Source organism: Oryctolagus cuniculus, chromosome 14 (genome assembly GCF_964237555.1).
Source record: "Oryctolagus cuniculus chromosome 14, mOryCun1.1, whole genome shotgun sequence".
Taxonomy (NCBI): domain Eukaryota; kingdom Metazoa; phylum Chordata; class Mammalia; order Lagomorpha; family Leporidae; genus Oryctolagus; species Oryctolagus cuniculus.
This window is the reverse complement of record NC_091445.1, coordinates 17123585-17142249: the sequence shown is the minus strand read 5'-3', so window position 1 is coordinate 17142249 and position 18665 is coordinate 17123585. Positions and strand designations below refer to the sequence as shown.

Here is an 18665-nt window from a genome sequence, read left to right as displayed (position 1 = left end):
AAATTACTGACAACTGTAAATATCACGAAGGACTATCTAGATTTACAAAAAATGTTTCCCTTTCTTCAGATAATTATATGGGTTTCATAATGAAGTACATGTATAATGATCCTTGGGAAATCTGTTAAATGTATATTGCTGACAGCAAATCAATATATTTACCCATACCAAAAGAAATCAGCATATGAAAGAGTTACCTGTACCGCCATGTTCATTGCAGCTCAATTCACGATAACTAAGATGCGGAATCAACCCAGATGTCCACTGGATAAAGAAATTATGTTGTATATATACCCTATGAAGTACTACTCAGCTGTTAAAAAAAATAAAATCTTGTCCTTTGAAACACAATGGATGTAACTGGAAACCATTATACTTAGTGAAATAAGCCAATGCCAAAAAGACTAATAACATATGTTTTCCCTGATCCAAGGTAACTAATAGAGTACCTAAAATGTAATGTATTGGAATGAAATGAAGTTTTGAGATCTGATGATTATTTTCCAGCCTTTGTCTCTTCTTTTGTGGAATAGTGGTTTTTTCTTCATATTATTTATTGAACTCTTTTACTTAGTGTACAGTTCACTTTATGATCATTAAGTAAACTAAAAGTAGATCTTTGTAAAACTTGAATGAGAATTTGAGAGGGAGGAAGAAGAAGGGTTGGAGTGTGGGTGGGAGAGAGGTAGGGTGGGGAGTATCACTATATTCCAAATCTGTATATATGAAATACATGAAACTTGTATGACTTAAAAAAAATTTTAAAGAAAGCAAATCAGGCCGGCACCGTGGCTCAATAGGCTAATCCTCCACCTTGCGGCGCCAGCACACCGGGTTCTAGTCCCGGTCGGGGCGCCGGATTCTGTCCCGGTTGCCCCTCTTCCAGGCCAGCTCTCTGCTATGGCCAGGGAGTGCAGTGGAGGATGGCCCAAGTCCTTGGGCCCTGCACCCCATGGGAGACCAGGAAAAGCACCTGGATCCTGGCTCCTGCCATCGGATCAGCGCGGTGCGCCGGCTGCAGCGGCGGCCATTGGAGGGTGAACCAACGGCAAAGGAAGACCTTTCTCTCTCTGTCTCTCTCTCTCACTGTCCACTCTGCCTGTCAAAAAAAAAAAAAAAAAAAAAAAAAAAAAAAAAAAAAAAGAAAGCAAATCAATATATTAAGAGGTAATATTATTTTAAAGTATGAGCTTATACGTCAGGGCAGTCTTTAGCATTCTGATTAAGGACAGCCTTTGAAGCAATCTGAATTTCTGGTTTGCCACTTCCTGTCTATGTGACCATGGGCAGGTCAAGAACTACTCTGCCTCAGTTTCCACATCTAATATGCGGGTTGTAATAGTACCTATCCAATAGGATCATATTAAAAATGAATGAGCGTATTAAGCTTATATAAAAGTCAGACTTATGTATGACTGGCCCATATAGTTGCTACATTAGAGTTGACATTATTATTATTATTATTATTATTATTATTATTATTATTTAGATGTGATAGCTTTAATCCATGTCTCAATGAATTCACTGAACTACATATTTCAAGATTAGTAAAAATTAAATTTTGAATTATGCAGTATTGGTAGAACTTTGTGAATAAAGGAAGACTACCTTGTGTCTACATATGGATGGGAAGGGCCACAAGAAATTAAGAGTGATGACCTGAATTATTACAAAGAGCTGTATGGCAGCAAATTCGGAAAGCTAGAAGAAATGGATAGATTCCTAGACACATAGAGTCTATCAAAATTGAGTCATGAAGACAGAAAACCTAAACTGACCAATAACCAAGGCAGAAATTGAATCAGTAATAAAGACCCTCCCAACAAAAAAAGGCCTAGTGCTGGATGGCTTCAGTGCTGACAGACATTTAAAGAACTAATTCCAATTCTTCTTAATCTATTCAAAAGTAATTGAAAGGGAAGAAATCCTCGCAAACTTCCATCTGTGATGCCTCTGTCACCTTTATTTCTAAACCAGAAAAAGATACAACAGAGAAAGAGAACTATAGACCAATATCCTTGACAAACAGACATGCAAAAATCCTCAATAAAATAGTAGCTAATTGAACCCAACAATGCATCAGAAAGTGGGATTTATCCCTGATATGCAGAGATGGGTCAACATTCGCAAATCAATCAATGTGATACATCACATTGACAAACTGAAGAACAAAAATCATATGGTTAGCTCAATGGATGCAAAGAAAGCAATTGGTAAAATACATCATTTCATGATGAAAACCTTAAGCAAATTGGATATAGAAGGAACATTTCTCAACACAAATCAAGGTAATTTATGACAAACCCACGGCCAGCATCCTATTGAATGGGGAAAAGCTTGAAGCATTCACCCTAAGGTCTGGAACCAGGTGAGGATGCCCACTATCACCACTGCTATTTAATATAGTCCTGGAAGTTTTAGCCAGAGCCATTAGGCAAGAAAAAGAAATCTAGGGATACAAATTGGAAAGGAGAAAATCAAACTATCCCTATTTGCAGATGGCATGCTTCTATAAATAAGGGATCCAAAAGACTCCACTGAGAGACTATTGGAACTCATAAAAGAGTTTAGTAATGTGGTAGGATATAAAATCAACACAAAAAAATCAATAACTTTTGTTAAATAGACAATGTCATGGCAGAGATGGAACTTTTAAGATTAGCCCCATTCACAATAGCTCCTAAAAAGAATTAAATACATTGGAATAAATTTCACAAAGGAGGTCAAAGATGTCTGTGATGAAAATTACAAAACACTAAAGAAAAGTAGGAGAAGACATTATTCATGGATTGGAAAAATCAACATTATCAAAATGTCCATACTATCAAAAGCAATTTACATATTCAGTGTGATCCTAATTAAAATACCAGTGATATTCTTCATGGATTTAGAAAAAATGATGCTAAAATTCATATGGAAGCACAAGAGGCCCAGAATAGCTAAAACAATCAAACAATAAAAACAAAGCTGGGCCGGCCCTGCAGCTCACTAGGCTAATCCTCCACCTTGCGGTGCCGGCACACCGGGTTCTAGTCCCGGTCGGGGCGCCGGATTCTGTCCCGGTTGCCCCGCAGCACGCCGGCTGCAGCGGCCATTGGAAGGTGAACCAACGGCAAAGGAAGACCTTCCTCTCTGTCTCTCTCTCTCACTGTCCACTCTGCCTGTCAAAGCAAAAAACAAAACAAAAACAAAAAACAAAGCTGGAGGCATCACAATACAAGACCTTAAGACATACTACAGGGCAGCTGTAGTCAAAACAGCCTGGTACTGGCACAAAAACAGACATGTAGACCAATGGAAAATCACAGAAATACCAGAAATCAATCCATGCATCTACAACCAACTTATCTTTAACAAAGGAGCTAAAGTCAATCTCTGGAGTAAAAATGGTCTCTTCAATAAGTGGTGCTGGAGAAACTGGATTTTCCATGTGCAAAAGTATGAAACTAGACCTATACCTTGTACCTTATACAAAAATCCACTCAAAATGATCAAAGACCCAAATCTATGACCTCACACCATCAAATTACTAGAAAACATTGGGGAAACTCTGCAAGACATTGGCATAGACAAAGACTTCTTGGAAAGGACCACAGAAGCACGGGCAATCAAAGCCAAAATCAATAAATGGGATTACATCAAGCTGAGAAGCTGCTGCATTGCAAAAGAAATACTCAGTGAAGTTAAGAGGCAACCGACAGAATGAGAGAAAATATTTGTGAGTTACGTAACTGATATATGGTTAACATCTACAATCCATAGAGAGCTCAAGAAACTCAACAACAACAAAACAATCCAGTTAAGAAATGGACAAAGAACTTGAACAGGCATTTTTCAAGAGAGGAAATTCAAATGGCCAACAGACATTTGAGAAAATGCTCAGGATCACTAGTCATTAGGGAAATGCAAATCAACACCACAATTGTGTTTCCCCTCACTCCAGTTAGAATGGCTTTCATACTGAAAACAATAAAAAACAAATGTTGGCAAGGATGTGGGGAAAATGTACCCCAATCCACTGTTGGTGGGAGTGTAAACTGATGCAGCCACTGTGGAAGATAGTATGGAGAGACCTCAGAAATCTGAATATAGACCTACCATATGATCCAGCCATACCACTCCTGGGAATTTATCCAAACCAAAAAAAATCTGCATATAAAAGAATTATCTGTACGCCCATGTTCATTGTGCCACAATTCACAGTAGCTGAGACATGGAATCAACCCAGATATCCATCAGCTGTTGAAACTGGATAAAGAAATCATATATATACACACACACACACACACACACACACACACACCATGATTTCTTTATCCAGTGTGTGTCACACACACACACTCACACACACACACTATGGAGTACTTCTCAGCTATAAAAAAAATTCTTTTGGAACAAGATGGACACAGCTAGGAAACTATTATACCTGGTAAAATAAGCCAGTCCCCAAAAAACAGATATTACATGTTTTCCCTATCTGAGGGAACTAATAGAGTACCTAAAACATAATGTTTAGGAGTGAAATGGACAATTTGAGATTCAATGATGGTTTACAACACTTTACTCTTCTGTTGAGGAACAGTGATTTTTTTTTCATACTATTTCTTGAACTCTTTTACTTAGTGTAAAATCACTAATTGAGTTTACAATCATTAAGTAAACTCATAGTGGATCTTTGTAAAAATTAAAATAGGAATGTGAGAGGGAGGAGGAAGAAGGGTTGGAGCATGGGTGGGAGGGAGGGTAATTAAGGAAGGATCACTATGTTCCTAAATCTGTAAGTATGAAATACATGAAACTTGTATAACTTAAAAAAAAAAAAATGATGACCTGCTCAAAGTTTGTTTTTACTTTCCTTTATTTTCAAACCATCTACACATACCAAACCAGTAATACAAAGAATAATATGAATGATATCAAATATACATAGAATAAAAGATCAAGGATGCATGATGGCTTACAAAGTATGGCTTCCTGATGTCACGCTTTTCCTTCATGGTGACACACTGAAAGTTAGTAGGTCTCAGCCATCTTTTGTTGAGTGGTGAGCCTACCAAGTCAGAGGAGCGCAGACACATGGGCCAGCTTTTAAAATGTTCTCAGGATATTTTAGGAAATGGGGCTTGGGGGTAGTACAGAGAGGCTAACTATTACCATAAAAATATTACCATAAAAAATAATGTCGGCCGGCGCCGCGGCTCATTAGGCTAATCCTCCGCCTAGCAGCGCCAGCACACCGGGTTCTAGTCCCGGTTGGGGCGCCGGATTCTGTCCCGGTTGCCCCTCTTCCAGGCCAGCTCTCTGCTGTGGCCAGGGAGTGCAGTGGAGGATGGCCCAAGTGCTTGGGCCCTGCACCCCATGGGAGACCAGGAAAAGCACCTGGCTCCTGGCTCCTGCCATCGGATCAGCGCGGTGCGCCGGCCGCAGCGCGCCAGCCGCGGCGGCCATTGGAGGGTGAACCAACGGCAAAGGAAGACCTTTCTCTCTGTCTCTCTCTCTCACTGTCCACTCTGCCTGTCAAAAAAAAAAAAAAAAAAAAAGGGTGAAAAAATAATGTCACTGTTTCTAAGTTTCTTCACTCAAAAATCCATTTTAACCATTGAACAAATTGTACTTAAATTAACCATAGTAAAAATTTTAAAAATTGAAGTTTAAACATGAAAATATGGAAAAACAACCCATAAAGAACAGGAAGTATCTTCATTACCAAACAGATTAACAAACAGCCTCATTCATGTAACTGCTTACATAAAAACTGCATTTTGTGTTCTATGTTCATATACTTTTAATGACCTGTATTTCTGTATAAAAAAATAAACTTTTTTTCTGTTAATAAAGCTTTTCCATTGACTAAATAAAGGAATATATCTTTTTGAAGAGATTTATAGTCTAAATAAAATTAGATGAAACAATAAAAAAAACTAGCTACTTCACATTTTCTCTTTTCACTTATTTCTTTCTAACCTAGAGATTCTACCTTGATTTTCTAGGTAGCAGGCCTGGGGAACAGAAAATAGAGTTGAACAATGACTGTGAGAATCCAAGAGGAAATAAAAAAGATGTTATTAATGAAAAAATACATCTTTTGGGGTAATCAAAGATATGTCCTTTTTTTAGAAATTTTTTTAAATTTATTTGACAGAGTTAGACATTGAGAGAGAGAGCTAGAGAGAAAGATCTTCCTTCCGTTGGTTCACCCCCCAAATGGCCACTATGACTGGCGCTGCAATGATCCGAAGCCAGGAGCAAGGTGCTTCTCCTGGTCTCCCACATGGTTGCAGGGGCCCAAGCACTTGGGCCACTCTTCACTGCCCTCCTGGGCCACAGCAGAGAGCTGGACCAGAAGAGGAGCAACCGGGACTAGAACCTGGCACTCATGGGATGCTGGCACTGCAGGCAGAGGACCAACCCAGTGAGCCACAGCACCGATCCTGATATGTCCTTTTCTTACCATTCCATAGAATGTAACAAATGTGTAGCTAGAAAAACCTTAGCCTAATAAATCTTTCTGACTTCTTCTTTAAGTAAGCAACATATGCTCCCTCCCACTAGAGACAATGGGTAATTTACCCAAGATCACGTGGAGATTAGCAAAGCAGGATCAGGACTCAAATCTATTAATTCTTGGTTCAGTGACAGTTTTATTCCATTGCATTGTTGGAAAGTTGTTCAGTTATATATGGAATGTGTAGTTAATGAGAGTATCCCACTTCCTTGCTCATTAATTCTGCTTATTTTAGGTTAGACATTGATACTGAAAGATAGGAATTCGTATGAGCCAGAACCACTGGGAGTGTAGAATTCACAGAGCTGAGAAGGTGTGCCAGCCTCCTCATAGGGCTTTGCCACAAGAATCACTTAGTCTGAGTGTTTCTCATTTTTCTTGCTTGATTTCAGTTCGGATTTCTTCCCCCCCTTTTTTTTTGTTACATTATTTCACTCCTTTTTAGCACATATTGGAAGCACATATAGGAAGAACAGAGTTTTATCATTGAAAAAACAGAAGAAAGTTAAAATAAGGATTCTAACCATTGTATGAGTTGGCATTTAGAAAAAAGAGACCCTTGGATAGAGCGGTATCATTGGAAATGCCATAGAGGACAAGGGAGATTCCAAAATGATTTTTGTGGGCTTTCTTTTGATCATATACAGTTTGATTTTTTAATGCTTTATTGTAATGTTTTCTGGCAGTGCTTATAATATGTTCATATTTCATTATAGTCACCATGCTCAGGAATTTATAACTCAACTGTTATAATTTGCCTCTGGCTGAAACTTGAACTACAGATGTTTGGCTTAGATATAACACTTTAATCATTTTAAGAGGCAATAATTAATATTAGATTGACTGTTAGTACTTGTTTCAAATATTAAACCTGTTTTTCTTAAAAAAATCTAATAGAAAAAATAATCAGAAACATACAAATGAAAATATAAAAATAGTGTTGTGGAATGGCAATTTCCAAAAGTTATTTTACTTTAAGAAGTTATGGGTCTGTAATGGGCTGAACAGGATATGGTTCGTAACTCATGTAGATATTTAACGCTCAAAATCATAAGTTACTGGTACCAGGAAGGTAGAGAATTGATCAAATTATGATATTTAGGAGATGGTTAATTGGAGGTACTTAGGTCACTGGGGTCAGGCCCTCAGAAGGTATTTCTCACCAGAGTTGATTGTAAAAGCCAAGTTGGGTCCTGCCTCTTCTCTCTCCGCTTCCTGGTTTACCATGTGGTGGTTCTCCACACACTCAATGAGTGCTTTCTTCAGCCCCACCAGGCAGTTGAACTGAGAGCATTGTGTAATTTTGAATTGTGCATCTCCAAAATCGTGAGCCTGTGTCAGGTATTTAGTTAAAATAATGAAAAGATGACTAATGCAGTCTTCTATTTTTAGAAAAGATTTATTTTTATTTTATTTTATTTATTTGAAAGGCAGAGAAACAGAGATGGACAGACAGATCTATACTCTGGCTTACTCTCCAAATGATTGCCATAGCCAGGTGTGGGTCAGGCAGAAGGCAGGGGCCAGGTACTTTGGGCCTCCGATGTGGACGGCAGGGTCTACTTACTTAGGCTGTCTTCCACTAACTTCCCACACACATTAGTGGGAAGCTGGACCCAAAGTGGGGAAGAAACTGTGACTCCAACCGGCACTCTGATACGGGATGCATTGCGTCACAAGTATTGTCTTAACTCTCTGTGCTACAACACTACCCCCACAGGCTCCAATTTTTTTTTTTTTTATCTTGGATTAGAATAAAAGGCTTTATTCTTTTTTCTTTTTTTTGACAGAATGGACAGTGAGAGAGAGAGGCAGAGATAAAGGTCTTCCCTTTCCGTTGGTTCACCCCCAAATGGCTGCTGCGGCCAGCGCCCTGCGCTGATCCGAAGCCAGGAGCTTCTCCTGGTCTCTCATGCAGGTGCAAGGCCCAAGCACTTGGGCCATCCTCCACTGCCTTCCTGGGCCACAGCAGAGAGCTGGACTGGAAGAGGGGCAACCGGGACAGAATCTGGCATCCCAATCAGGACTAGAACCCAGGGTGCTGGCGCCGCAAGGCGGAAGATTAGCCTAGTGAGCTGCAGCGCTGGCTTTATTCTTTTGTCTATCAAATTGCTCTTATCTCCCCGATGACAGGTAATTAGTAGTAAGTTCAAGAGTATATACACCGGGCCGGCGCCGCGGCTCACTAGGCTAATCCTCTGCCTGCGGCGCCGACACACTGGGTTCTAGTCCCGGTCGGGGCGCCGGATTCTGTCCTGGTTGCCCCTCTTCCAGGCCAGCTCTCTGCTGTGGCCCGGAAGTACAGTGGAGGATGGCCCAAGTGCTTGGGCCCTGCACCCCATGGGAGACCAGGATAAGTACCTGGCTCCTGCCATCGGATTAGCATGGTGCGCCAGCCGTAGCGCGGCGGCCATTGGAGGGTGAACCAACGGCAAAGGAAGACCTTTCTCTCTGTTTCTCTCTCTCACTGTCCACTCTGCCTGTCAAAAAAATAAATAAATAAAAGAGTGTATACACCATATAGAGCTCTATTTTGACCCACATATGCCTCTTAGCTGTCTTCTTTTACCTCCAAAATATTTTTAGTTAAGAAAATGTTTTGTTTTTGTTTATTTGAGAGGCAATAAAGAAGCAGAGTGAGAGATTTCCCATCTTTTGGCTCACCCCCCCAAATGTCCAGAAAGGTTAGGGCAGGGCTGAGGCAAAGGCCAAAAACTGGGATCATATCCAGGTCTGCCACAAGAGTGGCAGGAACCCCACCACTTGAGCAGCACCTGCTCAGGAAACTAGAATAAAGAGTAGAGCTGGACTCTGGCCTCAGAATCAGCCCTTAGGGCATTCGGATCTGGCTGAAAAGCCCATGAGAGTATTTCAGGCATGGAAAGCCAAGACACTCTGGCTAAAAAAAAAAAAAAAAAAAAAAAAATGACCTAAATGAAAGATCTCCACGAGTGAGATCCCAGTGGAAAGAACGGGTCATCAAAGAAGGAGGTGCCTTTCTCTGAAGGGAGGAGAGAACTTCCACTTTGACTACGACCTTGTCTAAATGAAATAAGAGTCAGTGAACTCAAAAGGCTTCCATAGCCTTGGCAACTCATAACTGGAGCCTAGGGAGATTACTGATTGTGGGGAGCAACTCAGACTAGACTAAGTTACTGGAATTAAGACTTATTCTATGCATCTGCTCTCCCACAATATGGCGCTGGGAGAGGAGTAAACTTCTACGCAGCTGCCTCCAGTTAGACCAATAACCTGCAGGAGCTGATCCTGCTCCTGATTGGAGAAGAGCAGCATGCTCGGCGTGTGGGTAGCAGAGTTGGGATTGGTGGAAGAGGACTATAAAGGAGGAGAGAGACAACATGCAGCAGGAACATCCGGATAACATCTGAGCAGCCCCCGAGAGAGCCGGCCGGTGGTGTGCCTCTCCTCCGCAGAAGTGGGGAAAGTGGCGGGGGGAACCACCCCTCCACAGAGGTGGAGGGGTTGCCAGCCAACCCGGGAAGGACCAGCAGCAAACCCGGGAAGGGCCAAGCAGATGAAAGAACAGCTCAGGGTTTAGTGTCGTTCCTCCACGAAGAGGGGGAGCGAAAACTGATGCCATAAACAAGAGTGTCAAATTGTTAAGTCAACAGCAGGAATCACTGTGCACTTACTCCTCATGTAGGATCTCTGTCCTTAATGTGCTGTACATTGTGATTTAATGCTATAACTAGTACTGAAACAGTATTTTTCACTTTGTGTTTCTATGTGGGTACAAATTGTTGAAATCTTTACTGAATATATACTAAACTGATCTTCTGTATATAAGAGAAATGAAAATGAATCTTGATGTGAATGGAAGGGGAGAAGGAGCGAGAAAGGGGAGGGTTGCGAATGGGAGGGAAGTTATGGGGCGGGGGAAGCCATTGTAATCCATTAGCTGTACTTTGGAAATTTATATTCATTAAATAAAAGTTTTTTTAAAAAAAGAGTAGAGCTGGAAATCAAGCCCAGGCACTCTGAGTTGGGGCATATACATCTTTTTTTATAACTTTTATTTAATGAATATAAATTTCCAAAGTACAGCTTATGGATTACAATGGCTTTTTCCCCTATAATTTCCCTCCCACTGGCAACCCTCCTCTCTCCCGCTCCCTCTCCCATTCCATTCACATCAAGATTCATTTTCAATTATCTTTATATACAGAAGATCAATTTAGCATATATTAATTAAAGCTTTCAACAGTTTGCACCAACACAGAAACACAAAGTGTAAAATACTGTTTGAGTACTAGTTATAGCATTAAATCACAATGCACAGCACATGTAGGACGAGATCCTACATGAGGAGTAAGTGCACAGTGACTCCTGTTGTTGACTTAACAAATTGACACTCTTTGTTTATGGCGTCAGGAATCACCCTAGGCTCTTGTCATGAGTTGCCAAGGCTATGGAAGCCTTTTGAGTTTGCCAAACTCCAGTCTTATTTATACAAGGTCATAATCAAAGTGGAAGTTCTCTCCTCCCTTCAGAGAAAGGTACCGCCTTCTTTGATGGCCTGTTCTTTCCACTGGGATCTCACTCGCAGAGATCTTTCATTTAGGCCTGTTTTTTTGTTTTGTTTTGTTTTGTTTTGTTTTTGTTTGTGTGTGTGTGTGTGTGTTTTTTTTTTTTTTTTGCCAGAATATCTTGGCTTTCCATGCCTATAATACTCTGATGGGCTCTTCAGCCATATCCGAATGCCTTAAGGGCTGATTCTGAGGCCAGAGTGGGGCACATGCATCTTAACCACTAGGCTGAATGCCTGAATCCCCAAAGTTTGTGTTACCCTTCCAAAGAATCACTAAAGTATGAGGATATTCCAGGAAATACATGGAAAGGTAGAATTAAAAGTTAAGTTTATCTTGGTGTAATTTTGAAATCCATACATTCTTGAGATCTTCAAAAAGTTCCTGGAAAGTTTGTATTATGAAAAAATTATAAATGGATTTCAAAAGTTTTTGCACCAGGGCCAGTGCTATGGCACAGCGGGTTAATGCCCTGGCCTGAAGCACCAGTATCCCATATGGGCACCAGTTCTGGTCCCAGCTGCTCCTCGTCTGATCCAGCTCTCTGCTATGGCATGGGGAAGCAGTGGAAGATGGCCCAAGTGCTTGGGCCCCTGCACCTGTGTGGGAGACCCGGAAGAAGCTCCTGGCTCCTGGCTTCGGATCGGTGCAGCTCCGGCTGTTGTGGCCAGTTGGGGAGTGAGCCATTGGATGGAAGACCTCTCTCTTTCTCTCTCTCTCTCTCTCTCTCTCTCTCTCTGCCTCTCCTCTCTCTGTGTAACTCTGACTTTGAAATAAATCAATAAATCTTTAAAAAAAAGTTTTTGCACCAAAATACACTTTCCTTTTAACTCAGCTTTCCCCAGACTCTTCAAAGTAGCCTCATATTTGCCAAACTACATTGGCCTCCTGATAATTTATTTTTCTGTTGTTGAGGTTGTTTTTATCTTTTACTCAGCAAATAGTGTGAAGTAGTACTTTTCCTCAACAAATAATAGAAATAGTAGTGAAATCGTGCCTTTTAATCAGCAAATAGTAGACATGGGCCCTGGGCCTGTTTCAGTGCATGCTGAACCATGCTATCCTAGTGAGAAAACTTTAAAATCCTTCCTTTAGCATCACCTTCAAGAGTTGACCCTCCCTCCTTTATTTCTCATGTCGGTACTGTGCACCTCTGTTCACTCAGGGTAATTTCTTCATTCCATTTCTTCTACTTTGCAGAGCAGTTTCTCCCTGACCCTATCACAGAACATCTTAACCTTGCTGCCTCTTTCCCTCTAAAGGTCACTCTTGCTTCATGTCACCATCTTAATATAGAAGCATCACCAATCTATGCGGCTCACTCTGACTCATCACCAGTCTGGTACTTTATCATTATCAAATGATAGTCCTTTAATGCATTCCATATGTTTATTAATAATCTTCCATACTGAAATCAGAAAAAACTCACGTGACTGTGTGCATTGGAAATCTTAAAATGATGATCACCAACCTCATTTGGATGCTCAGCAGCATTGCCATTTATTGTTTTACTCTAGAACTGACTTCAATAGAAGCCAGGTATACACACTGAATATCAAAAATAACAGATTTTTCTTTAAACAGTGCAAAATACTGAGAAACAATGCAAAAAAATGAGGAAATGATCACAGTTAAGGGATATTTTGGAATTATGTAACTGTTGAATTAGATTTTAAAAGAAATGATAAACATAGATTAGCAAAATAAAAGAGTTAAGATTAGAAGATGGGTGTGCTTTGTGGCGCAGTGGGTTATGCCACTGCTTGGGACACCAGCATCTCATATCAGAGTGCTGGTTCATGTCCCTCTAATATATTATTATATATAATCTATAATGATATATTTAAAAGTTATATAATTCTAATATAATTTATTAATCCTCTGCCTGTGGCGCCAGCATCGCATATGGGCGCCGGGTTCTAGTCCCAGTTGCTCCTCTTCCAGTCCGGCTCTCTGCTGTGGCCCAGGAAGGCAGTGGCGGAAGGCCCAAGTGCTTGGGCCCCTGCACCCGCATGGGAGACCAGGAGGAAGCATCTGGCTCCTGGCTTCGGATCAGCGCAGTTCCGGCTGTGGCAGCCATTTGGGGGTGAGCCAACAGAAGGAAGACCTTTCTCTCTGTCTCTCTCTCACTGTCTAAAAAAAATTATAAATATAATATTATTATATTATATTAGAGTATAAAAGCTATTTTATAGAATGGTTAGATTAAAGAAGTTAATTAGAGTATAATAGCTATTTTATAGAATGGTTAGATTAAGGAAGTTAATGTATACAAAGTGCCTTGTACATAGAGGATATACAGGACATCATATATATTATTGTCATTTTGCTATTATGTTTATGCTAACATCTGTACATATTTTCTTCAGTGTTAAATTCATGGGGTCTGTATTAATAACAACTTTACAGTATTTGTCAACTTGGGTACAATCAAGCTGACATTTAACTTGATTACAGAGGGGCTGTGTAGAAACAAAAAAATTACCAAATTTGGGTTTTCTGCTAGAGCCCTCAAAAATCAGATATTTTCATTATGAAAGTAAAATCTTGGCCGGCGCTGCGGCTCACTAGGCTAATCCTCCGCCTAGAGGCGCCGGCACACCGGGTTCTAGTCCCGGTCGGGGTGCCGGATTCTGTCCCGGTTGCCCCTCTTCCAGGCCAGCTCTCTGCTGTGGCCAGGGAGTGCAGTGGAGGATGGCCCAAGTGCTTGGGCCCTGCACCCCATGGGAGACCAGGAAAAGCACCTGGCTCCTGGCTCCTGCCATCGGATCAGCGCGGTGCGCCGGCCGCAGCACGCTGGCCGCGGCGGCCATTGGAGGGTGAACCAACGGCAAAGGAAGACCTTTCTCTCTGTCTCTTTCTCTCACTGTCCACTCTGCCGGCACACCGCCGGCCGGCTCTCTCGGGGGCTGCTCAGATGTTATCCGGATGTTCCTGCTTCATGTTGTCTCTCTCCTCCTTTATAGTCCTCTTCCACCAATCCCAACTCTGCTGCCCACACGCCCAGCACGCTGCTCTCCTCCAATCAGGAGCAGGATCAGCTCCTGCAGCTTATCAGTCAAATTGGCGAGAGGCAGCTGCGTAGAAGTTTACTCCTCCCCAGCGCCATATTGTGGGAGAGCAGATACATAGAATAAGTCTTAATTCCAGTAATTTAGTCTAGTCTCAGTTGCTCCCCACAGTAAATATTTATTTTCAAATGAGAAACTGTGGATTTTAGCTCTCTGCTGTGCCCCAGAAGGCAGTGGAGGATGGCCCAAGTGCTTGGGCCCCTGCACCCACATGGGAGACCAGGAGGAAGCACCTGGCTCCTGGCTACGGATTGGCGCAGCACCGGTCGCGGTGATCATTTGGGGAGTGAACCAACGGAAGGAAGACCTTTCTGTCTCTCTCTCTCACTGTCTAACTCTACCTGTGAAATAAATTAAAAAAAAAAAAAAGAAACTGTGGATTTTATTGTAAAAGATTTTGAGAGGAAAACTCAAATGTATGATGATTTTGATATTTTAAAATGGTATATCCTTATTTATTCTGTATTAGGAAATAATTGAGTTTACAAATTGGCAAACTTTGTGATGGTATAGGCTTTAAATTAAAATGTTTCCATTGGGAGGGCAGGCCCAGTGGTTAAGACAGTTTTGGGAATGTCTACAAGCCATATTGGAGTACCTGGCTTTGAGTCCTATCTCCACTTCGAATTCCAACTTCTTGCTAGTGTGCATCCTTGGAAGCCAGCAGGTGATAGCTCAAGTAGTTGAGTCTCAGCCGCCCTTGGGAAAGACCTTAATTGAGTTCCCAGCATCTGGCTTCAGACTGGCCCAGCCCCATGTATGCACCTATCTGGGGAGAGAACCAGTAAATGCTAGATCTTTCTGTCTCTTTCTTTTGTTCTCTCTCTTCAAATAAACACAAATGAACAAATAGAAGTTTTCAAAAATATTTTTAAAAGGTTTATTTATTTGAGAAGCAGAGTTATAGAGGGAGAGGAAGGAAGAGACAGATAAAAAGGTCTTCCGTCTGCTGTTCACTCCCCAAATGGCCACAACGGCCAGAACTGCGTTGATCTGAAGCCAGGAGCTTTCTTGGGATGTCCCACATGGGTGCAGGGGCTCAAGCACCTGGGCCATCTTCCACTGCTTTCCTGGGCCATAAGCAGAGAGCTGGATTGGGATAGGAGCAGTTGGAACACAAACTGGCAGGTGGAGGCTTAGTCTACCTTGGCGCCAGCCCTAGGATTTTATTTTATTTTTTATTTGAAAGGCAGAGATACAGAGAGAGGGAGAGACAGGCAGAGCAAAAGAGTTCTTCCATCTGCTGGATTACTCTCCAAGTGGCCACAACAGCAAGGGGTCGGACAGGCCAAAGCCAGAAAGCTGGAGCTTCTTTTGGTTCTCCCACAAACCCGCACCCATAAGAGATGCCAGTGCCGCAGGTGAAGGCTTAACCTACTGCTCCACAGCACCGGCCCTAAAAATATTTTAGTTCCATATAGGACCTGTGCAAAGTCTTGACTATTTCATTATGGGATGACCAATTAGCACATCTAGCACATCTTGATAATTAAAGGTAAGGAAGACCATCATCATTGTTGTAGCTTCTGCAAAATGTGTTAGATGATTTTTCAAATATTTGTAATTTATCCAAGAAGAAATCACATTTTTCAAGCCTTTTTCATAATATTTATTTCCCTTACATTTATTATAAATTTAATGGTTACATTTCTCATTTGTTTATACTGTCAGTATTCAAATACTTTATAAACACTGATTTTATCTCCCAAGAGCTCCTAAGCCTCTTATGACTCTTTGTTGAAAGCAATAACTTCCTCAAAAGGAAGTACTTTTTAAATTTTGCAAAGTTTAGATTTGTCTCTGAATCCTCTGATTTCAAGTTAATTTTAGTTTGTCAAGCATCCCTGTTCTCTAAAGCAATGAAGAAACTTAGTTATTATCCAGTATTTCATAAGGAGACATTTTTAATTAATTTATTTTTAAGGAACACAAATTTCAGTTGTTCTTCCCACCATACCCCCTCTCCCACCCACATTCCCACCCTTCTTACTGCCTCTCCCCTTCCCAGTTCCATTCTCCATTAAGATTCATTTTCTTTTTTTTTAAATTTTTTTAAAATTTATTTTACAGGTAGAGTTATAGACAGTGAGAGAGAGACAGAGACAGAGAGAAAGGTCTTCCTTCCACTGATTCACTCCCCAAATGGCCGCTACAGCCGCGCTGAGCCAATCCGAAGCCAGGAGCCAGGTGCTTCTCCTGGTCTCCCATGTGGGTGCAGGGGCCCAAGCACTTGGGCCATCCTACACTGCCCTCCTGGGCCACAGCAGAGAGCTGGACTGGAAGAGGAGCAACTGGGACTAGAACCTGGCACCCATATGGAATGCGGATGCTGCAGGCGGAGGATTAACCTAGTGAGCCATGGCGCCAGCCCAAGATTCATTTTCAATTAACTTTGTACACAGAAGATCAACTCTATACTAAGTTAAGAGTTCAACAGTTTGCGCACACACACACACACACACACACACACACAAACTGAGAACTAGTTTTACAGTTAACTCTCATCATACAACTCCTTGAGAGCAGAGGTCCTGCATGGGGAGTTAGTGCACAGTGACTCCTGTTGTTAATTTAACAATTTAACAATTAACACTCTTACGTATAATGTCAGTGACCACCCGAGGCTCTTGACATGAGCTGCCTAGGCTATGGAAGACTTTTGAATCCACAAACTCTATTAGTATTTAGAAAAGGGCAAAGGGGGACGTTTTACAAGTGTTATCCTTGGGCAAGGATAAGAACCAGGTCAGGTGACTTGAAAGCCAGCGTCTCCACATTACTGGGTTGTGCCATTCCTGATGTCGTTTATCTCCCTTCTTCTTCCTCCTCCTCCTCTTCTTCCTTCTTCCTTCTCCTTCCTCCTTTCACCTCTCATTTCAAAGACTGTGAGAAAAAAGATAACACAATAGAATTGAAATATTACTCTTGCTTCATTCTTTTACTGTTGGATAAAGTCAGTTTTATAAACACTGTTAGATTTAAAGTACAATAACTTTTGATTTAGAGGAATTTTAAAGTAGATTCTTTGGTGAAGTGAGCAAAACTCCTAACTTCTGTGTTGATGTCTATTTCCTGCACTATACTGCTTTAACACTGGAACCCTATAGCTGGCATTATAGCACAGCAGTTAAGCCACCATTTGAGACACCCACATCCCATATTAGAGCACTGTGTTAAGTCCTGGCTGCTCCACATCAGATCCACCTTCCTGCTAATGCACCTGGGAAGGCAGCAGATAATGGCCCTGCCATCCATGTGGGAGACCCAGTTGGAGTTCCGGGCTCCTAGCTTTGTCCTGGCCTTCCCTGGCTGTTGTGGCCATTTAAGGAGTAAACTAGCAGATGAAAGATCTTGATTTCTCTCCCCTCTCCTCCCCTCCCCGTCCCTCTCTGTCTCTGCCGCTCTGCCTTTTGAATGAATAAATAAATATTTTAAAAAATGAATCTCCCTTGGAATAGCAGATGAAGAGGACCAGTTGCTAACCTGTTTTCTTTTTTTAAGAAAGATTTATTTATTTATTTGAAGGGAGGGGCAAGGCAGAGAGAAAAAGAGAGGTCTTCCATCCACTGGTTCACTTCCCAAGTGGATGCAACTGCTGGAGCTGGGCTGATCTGAAGCCAGGAACCTGAAGCTTATTCCAGGTTTCCCACGTGGGTGCAGGGGCCCAAGGACTTGAGCCATATTCTACTGCTTTCCCAGGCCATAGCAGAGGGCTGGATCAGAAATGAAGCCCATATGGGATGCTGGCATGACAGGCGGCAGCTTTACCTGCCATGCCATGGTGCCAGCCCCGCCAACCTGTCTTCTAAGATATGAAGTGATAGAAGTATTCCTTTTTAATAATATTTTTAAAATATTTATTTATTTTCATCTACTTGAAACAACAACAGAGAGAGAGAGATTTTGCATCCAATATTTCAGTACCCAGATACAAGAGACAGGACTGGGTCAAGCAAAAGCCAGGAGCCCGGACTCCATCCAGGTTTCCCATTGGGTGGCAGGGATCTAGGCACTTGAGTCATCCTCTGCTGCCTACCGCGGTGTTTGTTAGCAGAAAGCTGAATCTGAAGTAGAGGCGCTGGGACTCAAAGCATCCTTTCCGTCATTTCCGTATGGATATGGGCATCTGAAGCAGCAACTTAACTCAGTGCACCTCAGTGCCCATCCTAAAGTAGGGGTAACTAAGCAGTAAAAGACTATAACGTTCAGTATTCTTTAAAACTCATTTACATAATTACAGTTATGCCACCTATTTTGGGGCTGTATATTTGATAGGAATTTCAAAATAAAAGCTCAGTATTTATGTTGTTTCTTCTATATACTTGAACTCTTTTTCTGAATCTTTTTTTTTTTTTGACAGGCAGAGTGGACAGTGAGAGAGAAAGAGAGAGAGAAAGGTCTTCCTTTGCCATTGGTTCACCCTCCAATAGCCGCTGCGGCCAGCGCGCTGCGGCTGGCACACCGCGCTGATCTGAAGGCAGGAGCCAGGTGCTTCTCCTGGTCTCCCATGGGGTGCAGGGCCCAAGCACTTGGGCCATCCTC

General features: G+C 41.8%; 1 protein-coding gene across 20 annotated transcripts in view; it reads left to right on the top strand.

Moving 5' to 3' along the window:
* The window catches only part of KIAA0825 (KIAA0825 ortholog), a 448051-nt gene that overhangs the window by 41941 nt on the left and 387445 nt on the right, over positions 1–18665 (top strand). For 12 of the 20 annotated variants that reach the window (XR_007922664.2, XR_007922665.2, XM_051853959.2 and 9 more), the window contains one exon: positions 12950–13138. The exons of 5 other annotated variants lie outside the window; for them this stretch is intronic. Coding sequence is in view for 10 of the 15 variants with exons in the window: in XM_051853959.2 (XP_051709919.2) it covers positions 12950–13138 (189 nt within the window). In the remaining 5 variants the exon portion in view is untranslated. Of the gene's footprint in view, positions 1–12949; positions 13139–15544; positions 15619–18665 lie in introns of all 20 variants that reach the window. 3 more of the 20 variants (XM_070056463.1, XM_070056462.1, XM_051853965.2) reach the window with 1 other exon arrangement.